The sequence below is a fragment of the Dendropsophus ebraccatus genome, chromosome 5 (assembly GCF_027789765.1).
Source record: "Dendropsophus ebraccatus isolate aDenEbr1 chromosome 5, aDenEbr1.pat, whole genome shotgun sequence".
NCBI lineage: Eukaryota > Metazoa > Chordata > Amphibia > Anura > Hylidae > Dendropsophus > Dendropsophus ebraccatus.
In genome coordinates this window covers 88,852,677-88,877,456 of record NC_091458.1, presented here as the reverse complement: position 1 = coordinate 88,877,456, position 24,780 = coordinate 88,852,677, and the positions used below count along the sequence as shown (strand labels likewise).

At 43.8% G+C, this 24,780-nt stretch overlaps 1 protein-coding gene across 1 annotated transcript in view; it reads left to right on the top strand.

Moving 5' to 3' along the window:
* Positions 1-24,780, top strand: part of UGGT2 (UDP-glucose glycoprotein glucosyltransferase 2) — a 218,606-nt gene that overhangs the window by 171,878 nt on the left and 21,948 nt on the right. Inside the window, exon 32 of the mRNA XM_069970680.1 lies at positions 18,819-18,917. Within this exon, the coding sequence (XP_069826781.1) occupies positions 18,819-18,917 (99 nt within the window). The remainder of the gene's footprint in view (positions 1-18,818; positions 18,918-24,780) is intronic.

Here is a 24,780-nt window from a genome sequence, read left to right as displayed (position 1 = left end):
TAGAATTTTGTTTGTGAATAACTCCAAAATGTTGTTAAAAATGTAAAAAAAAGTGCATTTCTCTACATTTGAAAGTCTCTGCCAATAAGGAAAATAGTAATACTACATTCATTATTTATTAATTCATATCTATAACATGTCTACTTCATTTTAAAAGCATTTGGTGAACATGCTTTTACTTATTTGGGATGTTAGAGGCCGTAAATGTTTAGTAGCAATTTTCAAAATGTTCGTGAAAATTTCAAACTCAGAAATTCTTTCGGCACCAGTTCAGTTTTGGAGTATATTTTAGAGGCCTGTATACTAAACCCCCCCACAATTCAACCAATTTTGAAATATTCACTCTTTCAAGTATTTAAATTTACATTAATTCAGTTATTTAACCCTTTGGGCATTTCACAGGAATAACTGCAAAGTAAGAGTGAAAAGTTAAAATTAGCATTTTCTTTCCAGAGATTCCAATGTAATCCTATGTGTTTTTTACAACACCACTTACCGTTACTGATCCACCAATGCCGGCAATTGCCGATGCTGGACCCCCTTTGGGGGTCCAGTGGCAGTTACACTAAACTGTCAGCTATCAGCTGAAAGTTTAGTTGCAGCTCCTGGTCTCTGTTTGTGTAAACAGTGAGCATCTGAAGCAGGTCAGTAAATTTACTGACTTTTGCTTGAAAGGGTTAAATAGTTAATGCAAAGATTTTTTTTGCTATATAATATGCAGGTGAAATTATCAAATTTGGCCCCAAATAAATGTGGAAAAGGTGCCCATTGCCATCAATCACTTTCAGATCTCATATTTCTAACTGTAAAAAATAAAGTTGTGTCCCGATTGTTTGGTATTGGCAACTACCATAATGTTCCTTTTGTCCCATTACTTCAGAGTTTCTGTTACCGCATCCAACAGAAGCCATGGTGGCAGCTGGGCTTGGCTGACACCTCAAATGATGAAAATGTTATATACATGATTTAGAAATTTTATTGAAGGTAAACTACTTCCATGTTTTGCAGCATATGTCTAGTGACTCATACCTGGAACCTACCACAAAGAGGCAGCATGGTTTATTGTTGCATTGTATGTCACTGGTGCTTACATATCTCAAGGTTACAGGTTTAGCAGGCAGCATTGATGGAGAATTGGTCATGGAAGAAGCTTTTAACGGGAGTTACTTTTTATCACTGTAAATACCATTAGCTTTTTGTATAATGAAAGCTAGCAGTAAAGTAAGAATTGATATAAGAGGCTTTAATAATATGAGCATAAGAACAATATAAGAAGCTTTTGATCAATGCCTACCTGACAGTAATAAAAGCTAGATGCTGTTGTCACATGTATGCTTTATGCTTTAGGCAGTTGTCTTTTTACCTTTGTGCAGTAAAAGGCCTTGAAGCAGCACTCCTTGTAGTAATTCTGCTCTAGGTAGAATGTCTTCAGAGAGCAGTGATTGCATATTGTGATGCCTCTGGTGGTGGTGTGAAAATTAGATTAAATGAAGGCACTAAAGGAATTGGATTTTATTAAATATTTTAGCAAAATTTCAAACCACCAAGCCTTAGGTAACCATTAATATGGATTCATTTTAAATATTATGAAGAATTTCAGTTACGATAAAAAGTGTATTGCTTTACTATTCCTCAGTTGTCAAGAAATACGGTCGGTTATTTTTGTTTGTTATAACTGTCTGCGTTTCTGTTACCTTTTATGTCTCAGATTTTTATGCGGTTGTTAATTTGTCATAAATGACTGCTTTCCACTACCAACAGTGTCAGTTCCACAGTGTGTGAGCATGGCCTTCAAGTGTCAGTCTTTAAAAAAAAAAAAATAATGCAATACAGACAGCAACATTTCTGCTTGGTCAGGGACCAGGTGCTTTGACCCTTACTGATGACTGGAACAAATGGAGAGGAGCATTACAGGAATACTCCGGGTGGGAGGCCTTTTTTTCAGTATCGCTGGGGAGAGGGTGGATGAAAAAAAATGATGTCCACTTTCCTCCCCTGCTCCAGCGCTGGGGCACACATCATGCTGCTACTGGTCTCAGATGCGCCTTGGGACATGATGTTGACAGGCTGTTCAGTGGCTTAGCGGGGTCCTTCCTATGCTGCTTAGTGGCTGAGTGGACCTGAGAGGTCACGTCTTAAGTCCCGTCTCAGACCAGGAAGAAGCTGGAGACCAGAGAAGTGTGATGCAGGAGCTAGGGTGGTAAGTAGATGTCATTGTTTTCACACACACAACCCTCCCTGGCAATACTAAAAAAAAGTCTCCCGCTTAGAGTACCCCTTTAAGCTAAGTGCTTCTTTCCCCTTCAAGCCCTTCTAAAATCCTTTGCGGATCCAAATACAGTAGTCAGTCATTGAAGCTTCCACTGGAACAGTGCCTGAATGAGATTTCAGTATGGCTCAGCCCTGCCTATTAATCATAGATTAATCATAGATTAATAAAATAACCAAAGGTGATGCAGCCCTTCACTTCAGTGCCCTAGCTGCACTTTTTTGAATCCCTATGAAATTGCAGCAGGACCAGTTTTAATTGTTTAAGGCACACACACACACACACACACACAAAAAAAAAAACATTAAATAGGGCTAATTAAATGCTAGAGGCACACAAATAAGCACTTTGTAACTTATGGGAACAGTAAAATGCAGAAACATTTTTTTACCAGACCGTGGCTTGGAGATTTGTATTTTCTTGCACAGTGCTGGTTACCCTATCTCAATAATGATTACTATGCATAATGTATTTTATTAAAATATTCAATCTAATTTAAAGGGAACCTGCCACCCCCGTGTCTTGGTGAAGGCCGTCCAACTAGAGCCGTCCAGCTAGAGCCCCGGATACTTACCCCATGTCGCCAAGTCCTGCTCCTGGAGCCGGTCCCGGGACAGAGATATCCTTGTCGGAAGCCCGGTGCGCGCTGCAGAGATGAGTCCAATGCCTATAGAGAATGAATGGAGCCGTCATCAAGTGTCCGGGGCTCTAGCGGGGAGTCGGGCGGCCTTCACCCCGACACGGGCGGTGACAGGTTCCCTTTAATAATTTAATGTAGTCAATCTTTCAATGTAGGGATCTGAAAATGCCAACATCGAAAATGCTTAAATAATGAAACTAAAATAATGTATGTAAAACTATGATAAGTGTATCAGCCATTTCATTTACAAGCAGGCAGACTTGGGCTATGTTCCCACAACGTCTTTTCTTACCCACTGTACGGCAACCTTTTTGGAGCCAAAATGCCAGGGTATTATAGAAAATATGGCTGTAATTTGCATAATACATTCCGTATTTTGGCACCAAAATATCATCCGCCTTTTTGGACTAAGAATGACTGAGACAAGATATTGTGGAAACATAGTCTTAGGGATATTATACACATCATGTTTTGTAAAGAAAAAAAAACTGTTTTTGTGGCTTTTTACTGGTATGTTTTCATGGTTCTTTAGGTTAAAGGGGTATTCTCAGTTACATTATTATTCTAAAATGTCTGCTCTATAACACCTCTACTTACCTTCCTCCCATTACTACTGCTTTTCTACCAGAGTTGGCCTGTTCCACTGCCCACTCAGCTAATCCTTGGCTGTAACAGTGTCCACCCTCAGCCACTGACTGACCAAGCGGGCAGTGCACACGCTGAACATAAGCAGAAGAGCTGTGGGGAAAGGACCAATTCCGAGAGAATGGAAGAGGAAGTGAGGGATTTGTAACAAGCGAAAAAAGACAAATTTGGTCAGCTCTCCTAGAACACCATTCACACTAGGCAGGAGCACGTTGCTATAGCTGAAATTGCAAACACACAAAAACACAGAAAAATGCAAAAGCTTACCGCAATGGCAAGATACAGACCCACTACAGACATGAAAATAGTTAAAAGCAGCACCCCTCCACAACTGCTAAAAAAAATTCTCACAAAAATAATGAGGCTCTTGGTTACCATTTGCAAACCATGTAAACCACCCCAACACGATAAGGTGGACTCATATTTGTGGCAGACCCTACACTGTACTATGGCCTCTCCATGGCATATAATACGCCTATGCTCTGAGCATGCAAGATGCAGCTTATACTGGCAAAGGTAATTGCACAACCTGGGTGGGATGGGTGGAGTTCACGACCAAGTAGAGGCAGCCACTCCCCCCATCTGGAACACAAAAAAAAAAAAGACAAATTAGGTCAGCTCTCCTAGAACATCATTCACACTAGGCAGGGGCACGCTGCTATGGCTAAAATTGCAAACACACAAAAACACAGAAGAATGCAACAGCTCACTGCAATGGCAAGATACAGACAGTAGAAGATAACCATGGATATTAAGTATAATACAAATCAACACAAAGCGTAAAAAGAAATAGCCTAAAAAAAAAAAAGAAAGCAATAAAACCTAATTATATAATTTAGGTTAACCCCTTCCCTCCTGGACATAGTTTCATTTTTGTGTTTTCTTTTTTTTCCTCCTCGGATTTAAAAGGCCATACAACTTGCATTTTTTCACGTACAGACCCACATGAGCCCTTATTTTTTGTGCAACTAATTGTACTTTGAAATGGCAGACTTAACTTTTTGCATAAAATATATTGAGAAAAAATTATATGCACAGTTAAATTGAAAATAAAACGCAATATTTTTTATTTGGGGTGGTTTCGTGTTTACGCCATGCACCATATGGTAAAACTGACTTATTATGCATGTTCCTCAAGTCGTTACGATTACAATGATATGTAACATGTATAACTTTTATATTATTTATATATAGGCTTTAAGATTCTTGTCTTGATCCTCAGCAGCATATTTGTAGTTTATTTCAGATGCTAATTTGGTTTTGGTGCACTAGGAACGAGGCTACTGCCCTCAGTGCACTGATCCACCTTGACCAGCTTGCCCCTCCTAGTAAATATTAAAGGGGTTGGCCACTTTTTAGTAAAATAGGTCAGTACAAAGTATTATTAAGTGTGCTCAATGTATATACTGACAGCAGCTCCCTGTGTACCTCATAGAACTAATATCAGACTCCCCTTCAACAGGCTGGGCTGCCCTGCTCTGTTTTGTTTCAGTCCACAAAATGGCTGACATGGAGGAGCATGTGACCATGCCCTGTCCACTGTGTTCTCCATAGACATATACAGGCTCAGTGGTGGACACTGGGGGGCGGGGCATGGTCACATGCTCCTCCATGTCAGCAATCTTATGGACCAAAACACCACAGAGCAGGGCAGCACAGCCTGGAGGAGGAGAGTCTGATATTAGCTCTATGAGGTACACAGGGAGCTGCTGTCAGTATATATAGTGAGTACACTTACTTATACTATACACTGAACTATTTTTTATTTTTATTTTTTTTTATTTCAAATGCTTTATTGAAAGAGCAGTAATGGATACAAACATTAGCGTAAGCTGATAAGACATACAGACTTTACACGTATACAACAATGATCATCCATAAATCAGGGTGTTACAGCAAAATAGCGGTGCTATGCGGTATTAAGTAAGCTACCCCGCAAGGGTCGTAACATGTAAAACACCAACAGGTTAAACGGCAGCGGTCTCGGCCAACGCAGAGCATCGCCTACCTAATGATTAAGTACCCAAAAAGAACAAATCAAAATCCAACAACAGATATCAATAACCAAATAACAAGAGAAAAAGAAAGAAAGGAGAAGAAGGAAACCAGCACGGTCCCACGGAAGGGTATGGGAGAAGAGTAAACCGGATCCACAAGGATTCCACATAACTCGAGCCAATGTACAAATACGGCCTTAGCAGTCCAGCATGCCAACTCAGGGTGAAACATAAGAGTGGTATAAAGGAGTGTCCATGAACGCAATCCAGAGTGTCCACATAGCTGTAGTAGCCGGGGGTGCTCCTATGTGGTCCGCACGCAGCTCCTCCATACGATGGAGGTGCTGAATTTCAGCAAACCATTCCGATACCGAGGGTGGGGAATCAGACTTCCATCTCCTAGGGATCACTGTTCTGGCCGCCAGGAGAAGGAAGCCAATGATGCTTTTCTTGCATTGCGAGAGAGTACCCAGAATCATGGACAGTAGGTAGGTGGAGGGTTGATTAGGGAGACTAACTCCTGCTATTCCCTTGATCAATTCTGCAACCGCTGAACAGAGGCTTGTTAATTTTGTACAGTTCCACCATATACACTCACCGGTCACTTTATTAGGTACACCTGTTCAACTGCACGTTAACACTTAATTTCTAATCAGCCAATCACATGGTGGCAACTCAGTGCATTTAGGCATGTAGACATGGTCAAGACAATCTCCTGCAGTTCAAACCGAGCATCAGTATGGGGAAGAAAGGTGATTTGAGTGCCTTTGAACGTGGCATGGTTGTGGGTGCCAGAAGGGCTGGTCTGAGTATTTCAGAAACTGCTGATCTACTGGGATTTTCACGCACAACCATCTCTAGGGTTTACAGAGAATGGTCCGAAAAAGAAAAAACATCCAGTGAGCGGCAGTTCTGTGGGCGGAAATGTCTTGTTGATGCCAGAGGTCAGAGGAGAATGGGCAGACTGGTTCGAGCTGATAGAAAGGCAACAGTGACTCAAATAGCCAACAGTTACAACCAAGGTAGGCAGAAGAGCATCTCTGAACGCACAGTACGTCGAACTTTGAGGCAGATGGGCTGCAGCAGCAGAAGACCACACCGCGTGCCACTCCTTTCAGCTAAGAACAGGAAACTGAGGCTACAATTTGCATAAGCTCATCGAAATTGGACAGTAGAAGATTGGAAAAACGTTGCCTGGTCTGATGAGTCTCGATTTCTGCTGCGACATTCGGATGGTAGGGTCAGAATTTGGCGTCAACAACATGAAAGCATGGATCCATCCTGCCTTGTATCAACGGTTCAGGCTGGTGGTGGTGGTGGTGGTGTCATGGTGTGGGGAATATTTTCTTGGCACTCTTTGGGCCCCTTGGTACCAATTTATCATCGTTGCAACGCCACAGCCTACCTGAGTATTGTTGCTGACCATGTCCATCCCTTTATGACCACAATGTACCCAAAATCTTTCAGCAGGATAATGCGCCATGTCATAAAGCTAGAATCATCTCTGGTTTCTTGAACATGACAATGAGTTCACTATACTCAAATGGCCTCCACAGTCACCAGATCTCAATCCAATAGAGCATCTTTGGGATGTGGTGGAACGGGAGATTCGCATCATGGATGTGCAGCCAACAAATCTGCGTCAACTGTGTGATGCCATCATGTCAATATGGACCAAAATCTCTGAGGAATGCTTCCAGCACCTTGTTGAATCTATGCCACGAAGAATTGAGGCAGTTCTGAAGGCAAAAGGGGGTCCAACCCATTACTAGCATGGTGTACCTAATAAAGTGGCCGGTGAGAGTATGTCTCATGGTCCCCGGACTCTGTTTACAGCGCCAGCACAGTTCTTATACTGCCGGATAGAATAAGTGCAGCAAGGTCGGCACCCTATACCATCTTGACATCACCTTAAAATTTGTCTCTTGGGCTTTACACGCCACCGATGATTTGTGACATAAAAAGTAAGCCTTTTCCCAATCAGTGCTCAGGAAAGTCTGGTTTAATTCCTGTTCCCAGCCCACTTGGTATGGTAGCTTAACATCAGAGAGAGGCTGCGTCAATATAGCATAGACAAGCGACACCACATGAGTAGGTGCTTCCGTCAGGACACAAAGCTCCTCAAAAGGCAGTAGCTGTCTATGAAGTCTCAGCGAGCGAGCCGATGTGCTATAGAAATGCTGTAACTTCAGATACTGCCAGTTATACCGCTGTGGGCAATTCGGATCAGGAATCAGTGTCTCAAGGGGCAACAGAGCTGAAGCCGTAGTGGCCTGGCGACATAGAAATCCACTGTCCATCGAGTGTAGCAGAAAGTCCACGCCAAGTGTGCCGGGAGGGAAGTCAGGATTATTAAGGATTGGCGTAAGGGGGCCATCAGGAGTGAAGAGCAAAGTGCGTGCCATCTTTCTACGAAAAATGGATATGGAAGTGCGAGTAAGCAGGGGCATATGACTAAGCATAGCAGCAGACCAAGCCGCCGGACGCACCCACAGAGCGGTGGGAAGAGTATATCTCGAGACCGCTTGTTCCAGTTGAACCCACAGTTTGGCCGAGGGATGGTGAAAAGCATCCAATGTACGAGCAGCAACTGCTGCTAAGTAATATTTATATGGATCAGGGAGTGCTAACCCACCATGTACCTTTGCCAAAGTAAGGGTACTTCTAGCAATTCTCCGGCGGGCTCTCATCCAGACAAACCTCAAATACAGAAATGGCAAGAAAGAAGGCTCTTGGAAGAACTATAGGTATCGTCTGAAACAAATATAGGAGGCGTGGGAGCAAATTCATCTTAATTATATTTATGCGCCCCAGCCACGAGAAGTCTTTCCATAGTTACATAGTTAATACGGTTGAAAAAAGACACATGTCCATCAAGTTCAACCAAGGAGGGGATGGATACAGGGAAGGGGGAAGGGTGATAGGTTCTATACATATGCATTTATATTATTTTGGTCTAAGAACTTGTCTAGGCCGGTTTTGAAGCCCTCTACTGTTTTTGCTGTGACCAGATCCTGTGGTAGACTGTTCCACAGATTCACAGTTCTCATGGTAAAGAAGACTTGTCGCCTCCGGAGATTGAACCTTTTTTTCTCCAGGCGGAGGCAGTGCCCCTATGTCCTTTGAGGGGGTTTAACCTGGAACATCTTTTCCCCATATTTCTTGTAGGGGCCATTTATATATTTAAATAAATTAATCATATCTCCCCTTAAACGTCTCTTCTCCAGACTAAACAAATGTAATTCTTTTAATCTCTCCTCATAACTAAGATGTTCCATTCCCCTTATTAGTTTAGTTGCCCGTCTTTGTACCCTCTCCAGCTCTAGAACATCCTTTTTATGAATCGGGTTCCAAAACTGGACAGCATACTCCAGATGAGGCCGCACCAAGGCTTTATAGAGCGGTAATATTATATCCCTGTCCCGTGAGTCCATGGCTGTTTTAATGCATGACAATATCCTGCTGGCCTTAGAAGCAGCTGCCTGACATTGTGTGCTGTTCTGTAGTCAATTATCTACAAGTACACCCAGATCCTTCTCCATCAGCGACTCTCTCAGAGTAACTCCCCCTAGGACATATGATGCATGCGGGTTATTAGTACCCAGGTGCATAACTTTACATTTATCCACATTGAACCTCATTTGCCAAGTGGACGCCCAAACACTCAGTGTGTCTAAGTCATCCTGTAATATCTGCACATCCTCCATAGACTGTACTGTACTACAAAGCTTGGTGTCATCTGCAAAGATAGAAACATTGCTGTTAATTCCATTCTCAATATCATTAATAAACAAGTTAAACAGAAGAGGGCCCAGTACTGACCCTTGGGGTACACCACTTATTACCGGGGACCATTCGGAGTAGGAATCATTGACCACCACTCTCTGGGTACGATTATTAAGCCAGTTTTCAATCCAGTTACACATTAAACTTTCCAAACCGATAGACTTTAACTTACCCATCAGACGTCCATGAGGAACTGTGTCAAACGCTTTAGCAAAATCCAGGTACACAATATCCACAGCTGCGCCCCCATCCAGGCTTCTACTCACCTCTTCGTAGAAACATATCAGGTTGGTTTGACAGCTTCTGTCCTTAGTAAAACCATGCTGGTTATCACTTATAATACTATTAGCCACTACATATTCCTGGATGTGGTCCCTTATAAGCCCCTCAAATAGTTTCCCCACAATGGACGTTAAGCTTACAGGTCTGTAGTTACCTGGGGAAGTTCGAGAGCCCTTTTTGAAAATCGGCACTACATTTGCCTTACGCCAGTCCCTCGGCACAATACCAGTAAGCAAAGAATCAATTAATATTTCATACAAGGGTAGAGAAATTACAGAACTGAGTTCCCTAAGAACTCTGGGGTGTAATCCATCAGGCCCTGGAGCTTTGGCTACATTGAGTTTATTTAATTTATCTTGGACCATATCTATAGTAAACCAGTTCAGTACATTACATGTGTTCGCAGCACTGTCCCCACCCACCTCAGTACTGGCCCCACCCACCACAGTTCCATCCTCTTTTGTATATACAGAACTGAAGAAGCCATTAAGTAACTCAGCTTTCTCCTGATCCCCAGTTATTAACTCACCATCACCATTATTTAGGGGTCCTACATGCTCTGACCTTGGTTTTTTTGCATTAATATATTTGAAGAATTTTGGGGGGTTTCTTTTGCTATCTATAGCTACCTGCCTTTCATTGTGAATTTTTGCTGCTTTTATTACATTTTTACAGGTTTTGTTGACTTCTTTGTAATGTTTAAAGGCTAAAGCTGACCCCTCTGATTTGTATTTTTTGAATGCCCCTTTTTTCTCATTTATAGCCCTTCTAACCTCGGTTGTAAGCCATGTGGGATTTGATTTTAACCGTTTATATTTGTTACCCATAGGAATATATTTGGCAGTACAGTTATTTAATGTGGATTTGAAGATTTCCCATTTATTAGCTGTATCAGTATGCGACAGCAGCCGCTCCCAGTCTATGCCCTGAAGTTCAGCCCTTAACCCAGGAAAATTGGCACTTTTAAAATTAAGAGTTTTTGCCCTCCCTCTTTTCTACACTTTAAGCTAAAAGTCACTATATTGTGGTCACTATTCCCAGTTGTTCATGGACAGTGACATCCCCAACCAGCTCAGCGTTGTTAGAAATAACCAGATCCAACAAGGCATCACTTCTAGTTGGCTCCTCCACAAACTGGCCCAGAAAATTATCCTGCAGGAGGTTAAGAAATTCCCTCCCCTTTGTGGTTTTAGCTGAACCGTGACCCCAATCTATATCTGGGTAGTTGAGGTCCCCCATTACCACTACTGTCCCCTCCCGGGCAGCCCGCTCTATTTGTCTATTCAACTGGCCATCTACCTCCTCAGTAATGTTGGGGGGGTCTATAGATTACACCAAGAATAATTTTTTCACTCTTAACCTCCTTCTGTAGTTCTACCCACAATGCTTCCACATCATCATAGTCATCACCCACTATTGCATCTTTTACACTCACTTTAATATCACTTCTGACATACAGACATACTCCTCCTCCCCTTCTTCCCACCCGGTCCCTTCTGAACATCGCAAATCCCTGAATATTGACAGCCCAGTCATGTGAGGAGTCCAGCCATGTCTCAGTCACACCAACCACATCAATGGACTCCTCCAGAACCAACGCCTCTAGCTCCCCCATCTTGCTGGCTAGACTTCTGGCATTAGTAACCATACACTTTATATTACCATTGAGTTTAACCTCTACATTATAAGAACTAGGATTTATTACTGTGCTGTGGCTACAATCATCCCCACTGCTCATCTGCAACATATGGATCTCCCTATGCACTGGTCTTATCCTCCCCTCACAGGTCCCTCCTCCTCCCACCTCAATGTTCTGTCCCCTCTCTAACCTATCCGCCACTATATTACACACTACATTGTCCTCCCTCCACATCCCTAGTTTAAAAACCTCTCCACCCCTTCTAGGATTCTCTCCCCCAGCACAGCGGACCCCCTTCCATTAAGGTGCAAATTATCTGCGGAAAACAGATTGTACCCCAATGAAAATTCAGCCCAGTGCTCTAAAAACCCAAACCCTTCTTCTCTACACCACGACTTGAGCCATGCATTTAACTCCCTAAGCTCCCGCTGTCTTTCCTGCGATGCGCATGGCACAGGCAGTATTCCAGAGAATACAACCTTGGAGGTCCTTCCCTTCAACTTAGCACCTAGCTCTCTAAAATTATTTTTAATAGACCTCCACCTACCTTGTATCCTGTCATTGGTTCCCACATGGACCACGACAGCTGGGTCATCCCCAGCCCCCCCAAGTAATTTATCCACCCTTTCCACCACATGCCGAACCCTGACACCAGGGAGACAGCAAACCATTCGGTTGAAGCGGTCTTGGCGACAAATTATTCTATCCGTCTTCCTGATTATAGAATGGCATGGCTTCAGGGTGGGGAGTTAAATTATACAGCGATTCATAATAGGCCCTAAACGATGCCAGAATGTCAGATGTAAGACGGTGAAGCACACCATCCCAACTTTTAATGGATTGGACATACAGGGCTGCTCTTTTATCGATTAGGGCTCTCGCCAACATCCTTCCCGCCTTGTTGCCTTCAGCATAAAACCTGCTCATACCTATCTGCCGGAACCTCCGCTGCTTTTTATTTAATAGGAGCGTGAGTTCATGCCGAACACTCAGTACATCTCTATACGTCTCCTCCAGTAGCGTGGCCTTATGTGCAACCTCCAACGCATGCAACTCATTCAATAAGCGCTTCAGCTTAGCAGCCGCCTCCCTCTTAAGGCGTGCCCCATGCCTGATAAGAACCCCTCTCAAAACACACTTCAGGGCGTCCCACTGCAGCTGAGGTGGAGTCACCGGCGTGGTCAGATTGCAAATTCGCAATTGTGGTGCGCAATTCAGTCAGACACTCAAGGTTCCGCAGCAGAGATTCATTTAACCTCCAATTATATGCCCCTCGAGGCATGCCTGGCATAGCAAGACTGCACTTTACCGGGGCATGATCTGAGTGAAGTATACTGCCAATGGAGGTGGTAAACACTCTAGGCAGGAGATAGTGATGTATGGAAATATAGTCAATCCTGCTATATCTGTCATGTGGGTTGGAGTAGAATGAGTAATCTCTGTCATTGCGGTGTTGTACCCGCCACACATCACAAAGTTGCAGGTTATGGAGGTCCTTCCGGATTTTATTCAATTTAGCCCGGGAGAGGGATGAGTGCCCCGTTGAGGTGTCTAGGCTCGGTTATATAGCCACATTAAAGTCGCCGCACAGGATAATATTGCCCTGAGCGAATATTGTCAGTTCGTCTAACATTTTAACTAGGAAACTGTGCTGGTTCAAATTTGGGGCGTAGACATTGGCCACAGTATAGGGTTTGTTAGCTATGCGACAGTTAATAAAGATGAATCACGCTTAAGGGTCCATTTTAGTGTCCAAGATTTGGCAGGACAGCGATTTATAAAAAAAAGACGGCCACCCCCTTAGTCTTACTATCAGGGTTACTGCTATGATGCCAGGTAGGATAATAGCGAGATGAGATAGTTGGCATACTGGCCTGACTGAAGTGGGCTCTTTGCTTATGCATGGTATAAAGGACTTGGGCTCTCTTCTCCGGAACATTGAAGCCCCAAACATTCAGGGACACAACATTCATCAGCGCCATGGCCAGAGATAGCGGTGGATCCCAGAGAACCCGGGGAGAAGGAGGGGGTCGTGCTGGTGAGGAAAAGAGAGAAAACTAGAAAAAGAAAACAACATCAGACAAACAAAGGAGCACCTTAAGAGAGGTAGCAAAAAAACTAACATAAGCAGCAACAAGTCTGCCATTACTAGGCGGTTGGAACCCACCTTGGTACCTATTGGGGGTAGATACATGGTGGTTAACTAAATAAGATGGTCTAACAAGGCCGAAAATTCCACGGGCTGACATTGTAAAAAAACACTTTAAAATAATAAGTCAGTATTTATAGGGGTAAGCAAACTTTAAAATACTAGGGGGATTAGTTCCTACACTAAAGAGGATGTCAACATCATAAACATTGCATTAAACCAAGAAAGGCACATAGACAGATATCAGAGATTCCGGATAAACCGCAGAAGCCCCAGTTCAGAGTTCAGAGCCTGATCTTGATGTGCTGCGTTGTCTGCGACGCATCCGCTGCGGGCGAGGGGAGAATGGTGGCGATCTCCTTCTCGCTGCGGAGGGGCCAGGCTGCCTTGCAGCGATATTAGGATCCTGCAACACCCGCTCCCATTCAGGTAGGGATACTTCAGGAAGATCAAAAGCTGTTAGAAAAGCTCCCAAGTCTTCCGGAGTGTGCAATGTAGCAGAGGTCTCACCCTGGCGAGCAATTAAGGCGAATGGAAACCCCCATCTGTAAGGGATATTCCGGGATTGCAGGTGGGAAAGTAGTGGTTTCAGGGCACCTCACAGCCTGAGCGTGCGTCTGGATAAATCAGGGTAGAAATGCAGTTTAGCACCAGGGTAGAAATGCAGTTTAGCACCATCAAAGTCTACTTCAGGCAGTTGGCGCGCCCGTCTCATTATTTCCTCTTTGACCGCATAAAAATGCACCCTGCAAATCACGTCCCGAGGTTTACTAGGGTCAGAGCTTTGAGGGCGCAGTGCTCTGTGCGCTCGGTCAATTTCCAGCGGAGCAGTAGGAGGCTTCCCCAGCAACATGTTAAATATTCCAGTTAGCGTAGAGAGAAGATCAGGAGGGCGAGTAGCTTCAGGCAGGCCTTTGATCCTTATATTATTCCTCCTATTCCGGTTCTCTAAATCATCCATCTGAGAATAGAGATATTGCTGCTGGGAAGCCTGAGAAGAAACCTTTGCTTGCAAATCAGAAATGATCTTAAATTATTCCAGTTCTTTCACTTTCACCTGTAGTGACGATATGTCCTCTTTTACTACTCCCAAATCTTTCCTCCAAGCACATTTCAGGTCAGAGGCCATTGACTCCAATTCCTTTTTAGAAGGAAGTAAGGTCAACAGGGCCTGCAGTTCGGGGTGTGCTCTCAAGGTGGCAGCAGCCTCCATGCGTTGCTTGTCAGGAGTATCTGCATGTAATTGCGCTGTAAGGGACATAGAGGGGCCTGGGGTTTGGTCCCCAGAGACATCAGCCATGGTGTAGTGCGTCCCAGGAGTAGTGACCGATACAGGTGGGGAATCTCCAATTAGCAAGGCAACCGGCTGTACAGTGGAGGTAACAGTCAGAGTAGGCCCGCCGTCTGTAATAGTCCCTGCTGGGACTTGTGGTGCCTGGTGCCGTTCTATTATAGGCGCTTTGGCGCACTGCAGCGCTGGTGGAGTGACTGGGGCTGTGAGATGCAGAGGTCGCCCCGCCGCAGGATCTGTAAGATGCGGCAGTGCTGCTGACATAGACGCCGTTTTAGGGCTCAGTAATAGAGGGGGTTGCTTCTCCCTGGTGTCCCTCACTGCGGGCAGGGGCCTGACTGTCTCTCTCACCTCAATGTGTGCAGGCACCCCTGAGGGACACTCCTCAGAACACACTTCCGGCTCCCCTCTGAGGGTCAGAGCGCCTTCTCCTGCTACTCCGCCTGGCCTTCTTTCTCTGGCGTCTGCCGGCCGCGCTGCGGGCAATGGCGCCCGGCTGCCGCCCACTTCTGGTTCTGGCTGTGTTGCTACCGAGCTGCGGTCACGGTCTCTCCCGGTATCCAGGCACCTGCTGCCCGTGCGTTCCTCTGCCTCCACCGCCTGGCACCCCGGGGACCCGTCTACCTGGCTCCTGAGTCGGCGCTGAGTCGTCGTCGGCGCAGCTGGCCAAGATGGCGCCTGGACCTCCACCTCACGCCCAGGATCGTCAGGTAAGCCAGCAAGGGGGGAGAAGTAGTTGGAGATCGGTGTAGGGGCGATCTCCGGCTTCTTAGGCATCGTTCTCCTCTGTCAGCCCCATATAGTAGCAGTGTGGCCCCAAATTCAGTCAGCCCTAGCGGGAGCTCTCAGTCCATGCGGCCAGTCTCCTCCATGTCAGGCTCCGCCCCCACACTGAACTATTTTACTATAAAGTGGCCAACCCCTTTAACAAAGCAGAGCGCCACCCCAATATTCATTAGGTGGGAGGGTCTGGCTTGGGGAAATAGGTGCTTAGTCAGTAATTTCAGGGGTGATTAATGCTCAGCAGTTGTTGTTTTTTTTTTGTTGGTGCCTTCACCTATTTTTGTCTGCAGACAAAATATAGGCAACAATTCAAATATTTATGTGAGGAGATGGTTGTGTATGGATGTATTGAGCAGACTCCGCTCCTGAGCATACTTCATACACCCCTTCACAATTGCCAGCAGAGTGGCTAAAAGTATAAAAACCATATATTTAGAAGCTATTATGAGACAGGCAGTGTGTTCAGACATCTACTGATAGTGTATATGGCTGTATAATACCTGTTATCTTGCTACTACTGATTTGCGCAGTCTGCGTCCTGTAAAGAAGTTGAACCACTCTTTCATTTTATTATTGTAAAAAACAATAATATATCCGGTATATGGCTGTATACTGTGATTCCGAGATAATACCTGTCATCTTGCTGCTACAGATTTGTAGTTATCGTTAATGTTCGTTATGTATTTTACACTGCACCTGACCTCATATGTACGCTAGTGCGTACCGCTAGACCGAAACATACGCTTCTACTTTACGTTCGTAATTTGTGAATCTTCGGCGTACACGAACCAATCACAAACTTTTTTGTTCGTGTTCAGGATCCGAAACGAAAATTGGGATGTTTGCTCATCACTAGTGTTAGATGCAGCCAGGCATGCTTCCCCTACTGTCCCATATGCATTCCAGAGGTGTTGGCATCATTTTCTGAGGTTTAATTGTGCACTCCCATAGACTATAATGGGATTCGCTATTCGTTTGAATATACGAATAACGGGAGCTATTCAAATTGAAGTTTGAATTATCGAATATTTCACTATTCGCTCATCTCTAATATATATATATATATATATATATATATATTAATGTGTGTGTATAGTTGTGGAGGGGTTAACATTTCATTTGTACTAACACATACACATATAACTGTACATTGCTGCCATTATGGGACAAAACTAAACCAAAAAATCTGAGAAGAACAAACTTACTGTGATTTTTAGACTAACTTGGACCAAATTGGTGGTCTTTTCAATTAGTGGATGCGCTGAATATCCTCTGAAATTCTTTTTTTTTTTATTTCCAGAACTCCCACCTTTCTGTCTGTGGGAAGAAAATGACAGGGAAGTTAGCATTTGATGGGGGCAAATTGATAAATGCAAGCCTATGAGTTGTGTTTGTGGCTTTCGGAAGTTGTTCTAAAGGGGGTGGGGGGCGTGGTTGGGTTTTATAGATATAAAAGAACACCGAAGAAGAGGGCATGTAGGAGAATATTTTAATTTTCATTATTTCAGTCTTAGGGTGCGTTCACACCCAGGGCCGATTCTGGGGTCTCCGCCGCCTGAGGCAAACCGCAGGCGGCCGCCCCCTCACTGGCTCCCGACCCCCCCCCCCCAGACCACAATGCGTACCCGGCACCCCCGTATACAAAGAACACCCCCGCCCCCCCGCGCGCGCTCCAGCTCTGCATCCGCTCACCTGTCCTGCCGCAGCACTCCCGCCGCCAAAGCTCACCGCTGTCCCCTGCCGCGCTCCCGCGCCGTCAGTCAGCGGCTGTCATCGCCGCCATCCGCCACCAACGATAACCGCTGTCCCAGCTCATCGCGGCTCCCACTGACCCCGGGCACTCACGACTTGCTGGAGGACCATGAAAGCTGCTGACTTGACAGCGTGGCAGGGGACATCGGTGAGCGTTGGTGGCGGGACCGGACGGCTGCCGCAGGACAAGTGAGCGGCTGCAGGGCGGCTATCTGCCGCCCCCTGCATGCCCGCAGAATCTGCCACCTAAGGCGGAATACTCATTCCGCCTCATGGCAGAAGCGGCCCTGTTCACACCTACAGGATCCGCAGCAGATCTGCAGCAGATTTGATAGTGCAGATTTGATACTGTGTTCAGTTATTTAAATGAAATCTGCTGCGGATCTGGTAAGTGTGAACGTACCCTAAAAGTGACTGTCAAACCCTTTTCCCCTTACTCTCGCTTCATTTAATCGGTTAACAGTGTCACCTAGGCAAAGCTTCACTCCAGTTGGGCTCCATCTCCTGACTGGGGAGAGGGCCCAATTGCTGTGAAGCCTGCCTCGCTGACACTGTCCACTGATAAAATATGGCAAGTTTTATACAGGTATATACCAAATGTGCAGAATCTAAGCTTGTGGATGGTGCTGAGAACTGCATGTGTGATAGTGTGTTTACACAGAGATTTATCTGACAGATTTTTTAAACCAAAGCCAGGAACAGACTATAAACAGAACAGGTCATAGAGGAAAGATTGAGATTTCTCCTGTTCTTAAATCCATTCCTGGCTTTGGCTTCAAAAATCTGTCCGATAAATCACTATGTAAACAGACCATAAGGGGCGGTGACATTTTCTTTTTAAATTACTGCGGCCCTTTACTTTCTTATTGCATATTTCTGCTGCAGGAACAGATAGGTGGAACTAAAATTACTTGAATGTCATGCCCAAGCAGTTAAGTAAAAGCATCTATGTACCTTGCTAGCCAGTGGCTTTCGAGGCTACATGTCTGATGAAGAGGCCTAGTACTGTAGCCAGGAAAGCTTACATTTTGTCATTATCTTTTTCAGTTAGTCAATAAAAGGTATCAACTACTGAGGACTCTCATTTTTTTTTTCCACTTTTGCCCAAACAGGAAATTGCAAGCTGTGTCTGTGGAGGAACCTTGTTAGCTAGTAAAGTCCTGTGATTATAGCAGCCTCCACACTCAGTTAAGCAGTGCGTACTGAGAGGAGAGGGGGAGTGTATGTGATTTACAGTAGAAACTGTGACTGTAATGGGAATGCAGCTCCCTTTATTTGTAATATGACAGGGAGAGATGAATTTATGTTTGTGAATTGGGCAGATTAAAAGGTCTGGAGCACAAACCACTAAGGCCACATTCACAGATCCGTAGTGCTATCCACGTTTGGGCTTTGTGTGCGGATCTAACAAACATTTCATTAGCTTGGAGGACATTGTGTTATTGGGGCAATGCCTAATATCTTGATAAACACTAACAGGAATGTTAAAAAGCACTGGTTTCTCTCACAGAAAATTAAACATGTGCAAACTCAACTACCTAATTCTTATTTTCAAAAGGTAAAATGCATTTTTTTTTTTGTTCAGTTTTACTGGGGCAACAAACATTGAATCCAAAGAAAAGAAATCAGACGTTCTAAATATCTTCTCTGTTGCATCTGGACATTTATATGAACGCTTCCTAAGGTAAGAATGCAGTTATTTATGTCATAAGTATGAGAACAATTTATGGATTGCGATAACAGTTTTTATTTTATTATTCCTCGCCTAACATTAGCTTTCTTTATTTTCCTCATTGTAACCTTGTACGTTAAGACCAAACTTACTGCATCTGTATTGATATTCAGCGTAGTAAAGAGACACATATTTCTACAACATATATGTATTAATGTTGTAGAACCAATGTTGTGGAATCAAGCAGGGCAGTTGTGTCCTATCTCGGCCAGTGATTGGCTGAGTAGGCAGGTCCTGCCCAAACTCTCATTTCTGAAGCGGATCAAAGACAAGGAGTAGCAGAAGACTGGAAGCCGATCTGCAGTGGAACATGCATGGGACTAGGAATAGGTAAGTATAGTTTTTTTCTTGTTTTTATATGGCCCCAGAAATTAATCATTGTAAAAACTGTTATACCTCTTTATTCTCTCTACAATATGACTTTTTTTTCATGTTTATGTACATAATTCGATATCGATTGCAGAGTGTAATAGGTATACCACCCTGCACAATTTAGTTATAAATGGAATTAACAAATGTATCTAAAATCCAGAATTCAAGAAAATTTATGCTAGTTATCACGGAACTCAGAACATCTACCATTACTTGGCAACAAGAAGACTGTCAAAGGTATTAGAAAATAATAGTAATACTAGAAACCCCTGAGCTAGCCATATACTTTAAATTTTGTCTGATTACATATTATGCAAGACTGATGACTGGGGGGAAAGGATCATGAATATTGGATATTATTTTGTCTGATCCTGTTTTCTTTCAGGGGCTTACTGCTTTGCACCTATTAGACCACAGCTTTCTTATGTGTGAGGTCAGCATTATACTTGTTCTGTAGAAGTAGCATCCTATTCATTGTCTCCTTGGTGCTCGTAATCTATCCGGAAGGGATCTACAACAACAGACAACAGAATGCGTGAAAAGGCTGTTACAGGTTAAATGCATGGTGTTGGATTTAAGGAAGCTCTTTCTATGCATCCTTTTCTTTCTGTCTGTCCTTTCAGACTCTGACTGTCTGACTCTATCTGGAAATTAGATTTAAACTTTAGACCATCTTCTTCAAAGCCTAAAAAGTGCTATACTGTACACTTTTAGTAGTTGTCAGCAAAGCACATCTATACTCAGCCAAGTGTTTTTAAGATGGAGAGGGGAATGAGCTTAACAAAGTCCGTATTTTTCAGCCACTGTTTCATGCTCAATCCCCACCCTAACACAAAATTAGCAAATGGAGTGTTACTATCTAATGATAACTAACTGAAATGAATATTTTGACACCTCAACTTTGCAGCTTGTGCAATCTCCACCAAAGACTGAAAATGTGCTAAAATGCGTGCTAATGGAAAAATTAACGGTGGGACATATATTCTAAACCAAGTTTTCTAATTCTGTATTAGTAAATAGCTAAAATGTATATTAACCCTTTAAACATCTTAATGAGGTTGCCCAATAGCTTACCTAGAAAACTACAGTAAAAAACTAAGGTTTACTCACCAACACTCTGGTGGTCCCCTCCAGTCTTTGTATATTTCCATGCAGTGATGACATGATATACATCTACATGGCCACTACAGCTTTGTGCAGCATGTGACTGCAAAGTTTTTTTTGGCACCCAAGGCAATAACCAACCTGCATACATTCCACCCACACTGCACACTGTACACATTCCAGACACCCTCTGTACACCTGCATAAACACTCACACTCGCCATTCATACAACTACTAAAAAAAACTGGACACAGTGGTGTCCCATTTTAGCCAGTGATTGATTGAATAGCAATGCCTTTTGGAGACCCTATTATTATGAAGTGAAGCCCATGTGCAGGGGCCCGGCACCACCCTTCGCTTTGCCCCCTGCTGTGCTTCTGTCCATGCTTCTGACCGACTGCCAGGTGCTTTATTTTTAAAGTGCCAATGCCAGTGAATCTGGCCTCTTTGTTAGAGACTCTGCATGCTAACCTCTTAGTGTTGCAGTTCCAGCTCTCCTGCCTGTGGTTCCTGCTCGTCATTGCTGTGTGTGGTTCCAGCCTTTGGGCGGGTTCACACTACGGAATTCTCGCGGACAATGTCCGCGGAATTCCGTCGGCTGTCCGCCCGCACATCTGGGCGCCGTTCCATGGGCCGGCGTATGCAGCTATACGCTGAAAGAAGTGTCATGTCACTTCTTTTAGCGGATCGCGGAATACGCCGGCCCATAGAATGGTGTTTATGGAGCCGGCGGAAAAGCGCGTGCCCGTGCGGGCGGACAGCTGACTGAATTCCGCGGACATTGTCCGCGAGAATTCCGTAGTGTGAACCCGCCCTTTGACTCCCACCCTGGTTCCAGATGTGAGTCCTGCTGCGGTCCTGCCTGCCTTTTGCCTGCCTTCTACGTGTCTCAAGCTGCACCTAGCCTGCCTCTGCTGGCAAGCCAAGCCAGGGGTGGTGATCTGGGGGTCACCTGAGGCAGCATGTCCATTCTACCTTGCGGTGAGCTCTGATGAAAGCAGCAGCCCCTTAGACTCCGCTCCCTGCTCAATGGCTTCACAGGCCGTGACGTTACAGAGCCAATTTTATTTAAAAATTATACCCACTATAGCCAGCCTTTCGAAACCAAGAATCACATAACAAAATATAGAAAAATCACCAAAAGAATAAAACTCTGATTTAAAATTATTAAGGAGTAAAACAGCAATAATGCCTATTCATGTGGCTCCCAAGCAGCACTTGTTCAGCACATTAGGTAAGCTTTGCCCCACATGGGGTTCTTCTAACAACTGGAAGTAGGCAGCAGATTTCAGCGAAAGGAAACACATAGTGGCAAAGATATAAGAAGTCATGAGTCAAATGGAGTCAAATGAAGTGAATTCAGATATGTTAGGAATTACCTAGACCAGTGCTTCTTAATTACAGTCCTTATGGCACACCACCAGGTCATGTTTTAAGGACATCACATACAAAGAACACCTGTGTATAATGCCTAAGGGTCCTTTTACACACACAGGTATTTGAATTTTACACACCAACAGATTTTTGAAGCCAAAGCCAGCAATGGATATGAAAAGTGAAGAAATATCAGTATTACCTTTATTACCTGTTCTCTGTTTATAGTCTGTTCCTGGCTTTGGCTTAAAAAAATCTGTCAGATATCTGTGTGTGTGTGTGTGTGTATAAAAGGGACCCTTAAGCACTGAGTATAATTTTATCACCTGTGATCTGTTTGTGGGCCATGTGGACTTGAATTAAGAAGCACTGATCTAGACTGAATGGAGGGAGGTGGTTTGAAAGGACAGTGGCCAGTATGGCATGAAGTTTGAATACTGTCTATATAACATAAATAAATAGTTTATTATTATTATTATTATTATTATTATTATTATTATTATTATTATTATTATTATTATTATTATTATTATTATTATTCAATCTATTCTGGCATTGGGAACAGACTGATACAAATAATCTAGAACAAGTTAAAAAAAAATCTTCACAGATTGATGAGAACATAATTAGGAAGTTGTGACTGTGATGAAATGTTTAACGATTCTGTTAGATAACATTCTGTGTTGCTGAAAACAGACTTGTGAGTTTTTAACATTAGTAAGGATCTCAAAATGGTGCACCTGTTTGTGACTAGATGTATATGTTTATGGACAAACCATGAGCAATAGAGGATACATTTGTAAAGTAAGGCTTCTTTCACACCGTGTTTTAGGTCTTAGCATGAATAGGATCCTAGATGATTATATATTTACAATTCCATATAAAAAAATTAAACAGAACCAGTGAATTGGTAGTGGCACAAAGTCTTTCAGTCGTGATTTTTTTTTTTTTTTTTTTTTGCAGAAATCAATAGTCCAGGCGATTTTAAGAAACTTTGTAATTGGGGTTATTAGCGGAAAAATGCATTTTTATCATGAAAAAGCAGTTTGAAGCTCTCACCCCGTCTTCATTGTTCTCCTATAGAGAAAGATAAATAAAAGACCAAAACAGGACAACAAAGAGTTAATCTACAAATACATCACCCTTTATCTCCTCTGACAGTCAGCACTGACCTCTCTGACCCCTGATTACAGCTGTCATCCAGCTCTGTGCCTGTAATCCTCTGGTATCAGCTTTCTGCTGTCGGCTAACTCCCTCCTCCCCCTCCCCTCTCTATAGACCAGACTGGGTATGTCTGATGCAACAAGTCACAATTTCCTGATTTTTTGCAGTGGATGGAAAAGAGGAGGGAGGGGGGGGGGGGACTATTGATTTCTGAAAAAAAAAAAAAAAAATACGACAGTGACTCTTTCAATACTTCCTGATTCAGCTCATGGCACTTCGGACGCTGTTCATAGAGAAGAAATTGACCACAACATCTCCAGTATGTTTCATAATCTTTGAACACCAATCTAAACATCAAACAGTGCATGCCATTTTTATACAAATATCTTATTTATAGAAATACTTTAAAATTACAATTCTCATTTAGTCCCTTTGGGCCCAATGCCTCCATGTTCTGAATCCAGAATACTTTGCGCTGCAGTAACCTTCTTTGTATCTGTCCATTTTCTCTTGCCTCCATATCTTCTAATACTAACCATCTCAAATCGCTTACCCTATGGTCACATTGGTGGAAATGCCTCACACTAGTTTCTCCATATCTATTATATGTTCTTTTTTTGTGCTGCAGTAACCTACCCGGTGAGAACAAACGTTTGCAAGGGGGAAACCTCCAGACAGAGATTTTTGAGGGCTAAAAAAACTGCCGCATTTCCATGATTGCAATGCAATACTTAAGGGTGATCAGGTCATGCACCCACAAAGGGGATTCTGGTTAAAATCAAAGGATGTGCTAAGTGTATATAGACTAGATAATGCGATCTGTGAAAGTAAGAATTAACAAACATCATAGTGTGATACGTAATTATGCTCAGAAAAGAAAAAAAAAAGAACATGCATATGAGAGAAACTAGTGCTGTGAGGCATTTCCACCAATGTGACCCATAGGGTAAGCGATTTGAGATGGTTAGTGTCAGGGTGCGTTCACACCTACAGCATCTGCAGCAGATTTGATGCTGTGTTCAGTTATTTAAATGAAATCTGCTGCAGAAAATCAGCTGCAGATCCTGTAGGTGTGAACGCACCATTAAAGGGGTTGTCCGGCGATAAAAAATTATTCACAGAATAACACACATTACAAAGTTATACAACTTTGTAATGTATGTTATGTCTGTGAATGGCCCCCTTCCCCGTGTCCCACCACCCGTGTACCCGGAAGTGTGGTGCGCTATACATACCTGTCACGTGCCGACCACGGTCTCCGATCCTCAGCAGTGACGTCTTCTTCGGGCGGCCAGCGGATCTTCCCGAGTGCTGGCCGCCCTCTGCAGCGTCATCCGAAGCTCAGCCGCGATTGGCTGAGCATAACTGTGCTCAGCCAATCCCAGCTGAGCAGCTGATGACGTGGCCGCATCATCAGCTGCTCAGCCGCGATTGGCTGAGCACAGTTATGCTCAGCCAATCGCGGCTGAGCTTCGGATGACGCTGCAGAGGGCGGCCAGCACTCGGGAAGATCCGCTGGCCGCCCGAAGAAGACGTCACTGCTGAGGATCAGAGACCGTGGTCGGCACGTGACAGGTATGTATAGCGCACCACACTTCCGGGTACACGGGTGGGGGGTGGTGGGACACGGGGAAGGGGGCCATTCACAGACATAACATACATTACAAAGTTGTATAACTTTGTAATGTGTGTTATTCTGTGAATAATTTTTTATCGCCGGACAACCCCTTTAAGAGAGGCGGAGGATATAGATAGTGGACTAGTACAAAAAAGGTTACTGCAGCACAAAGTATTCTGGATT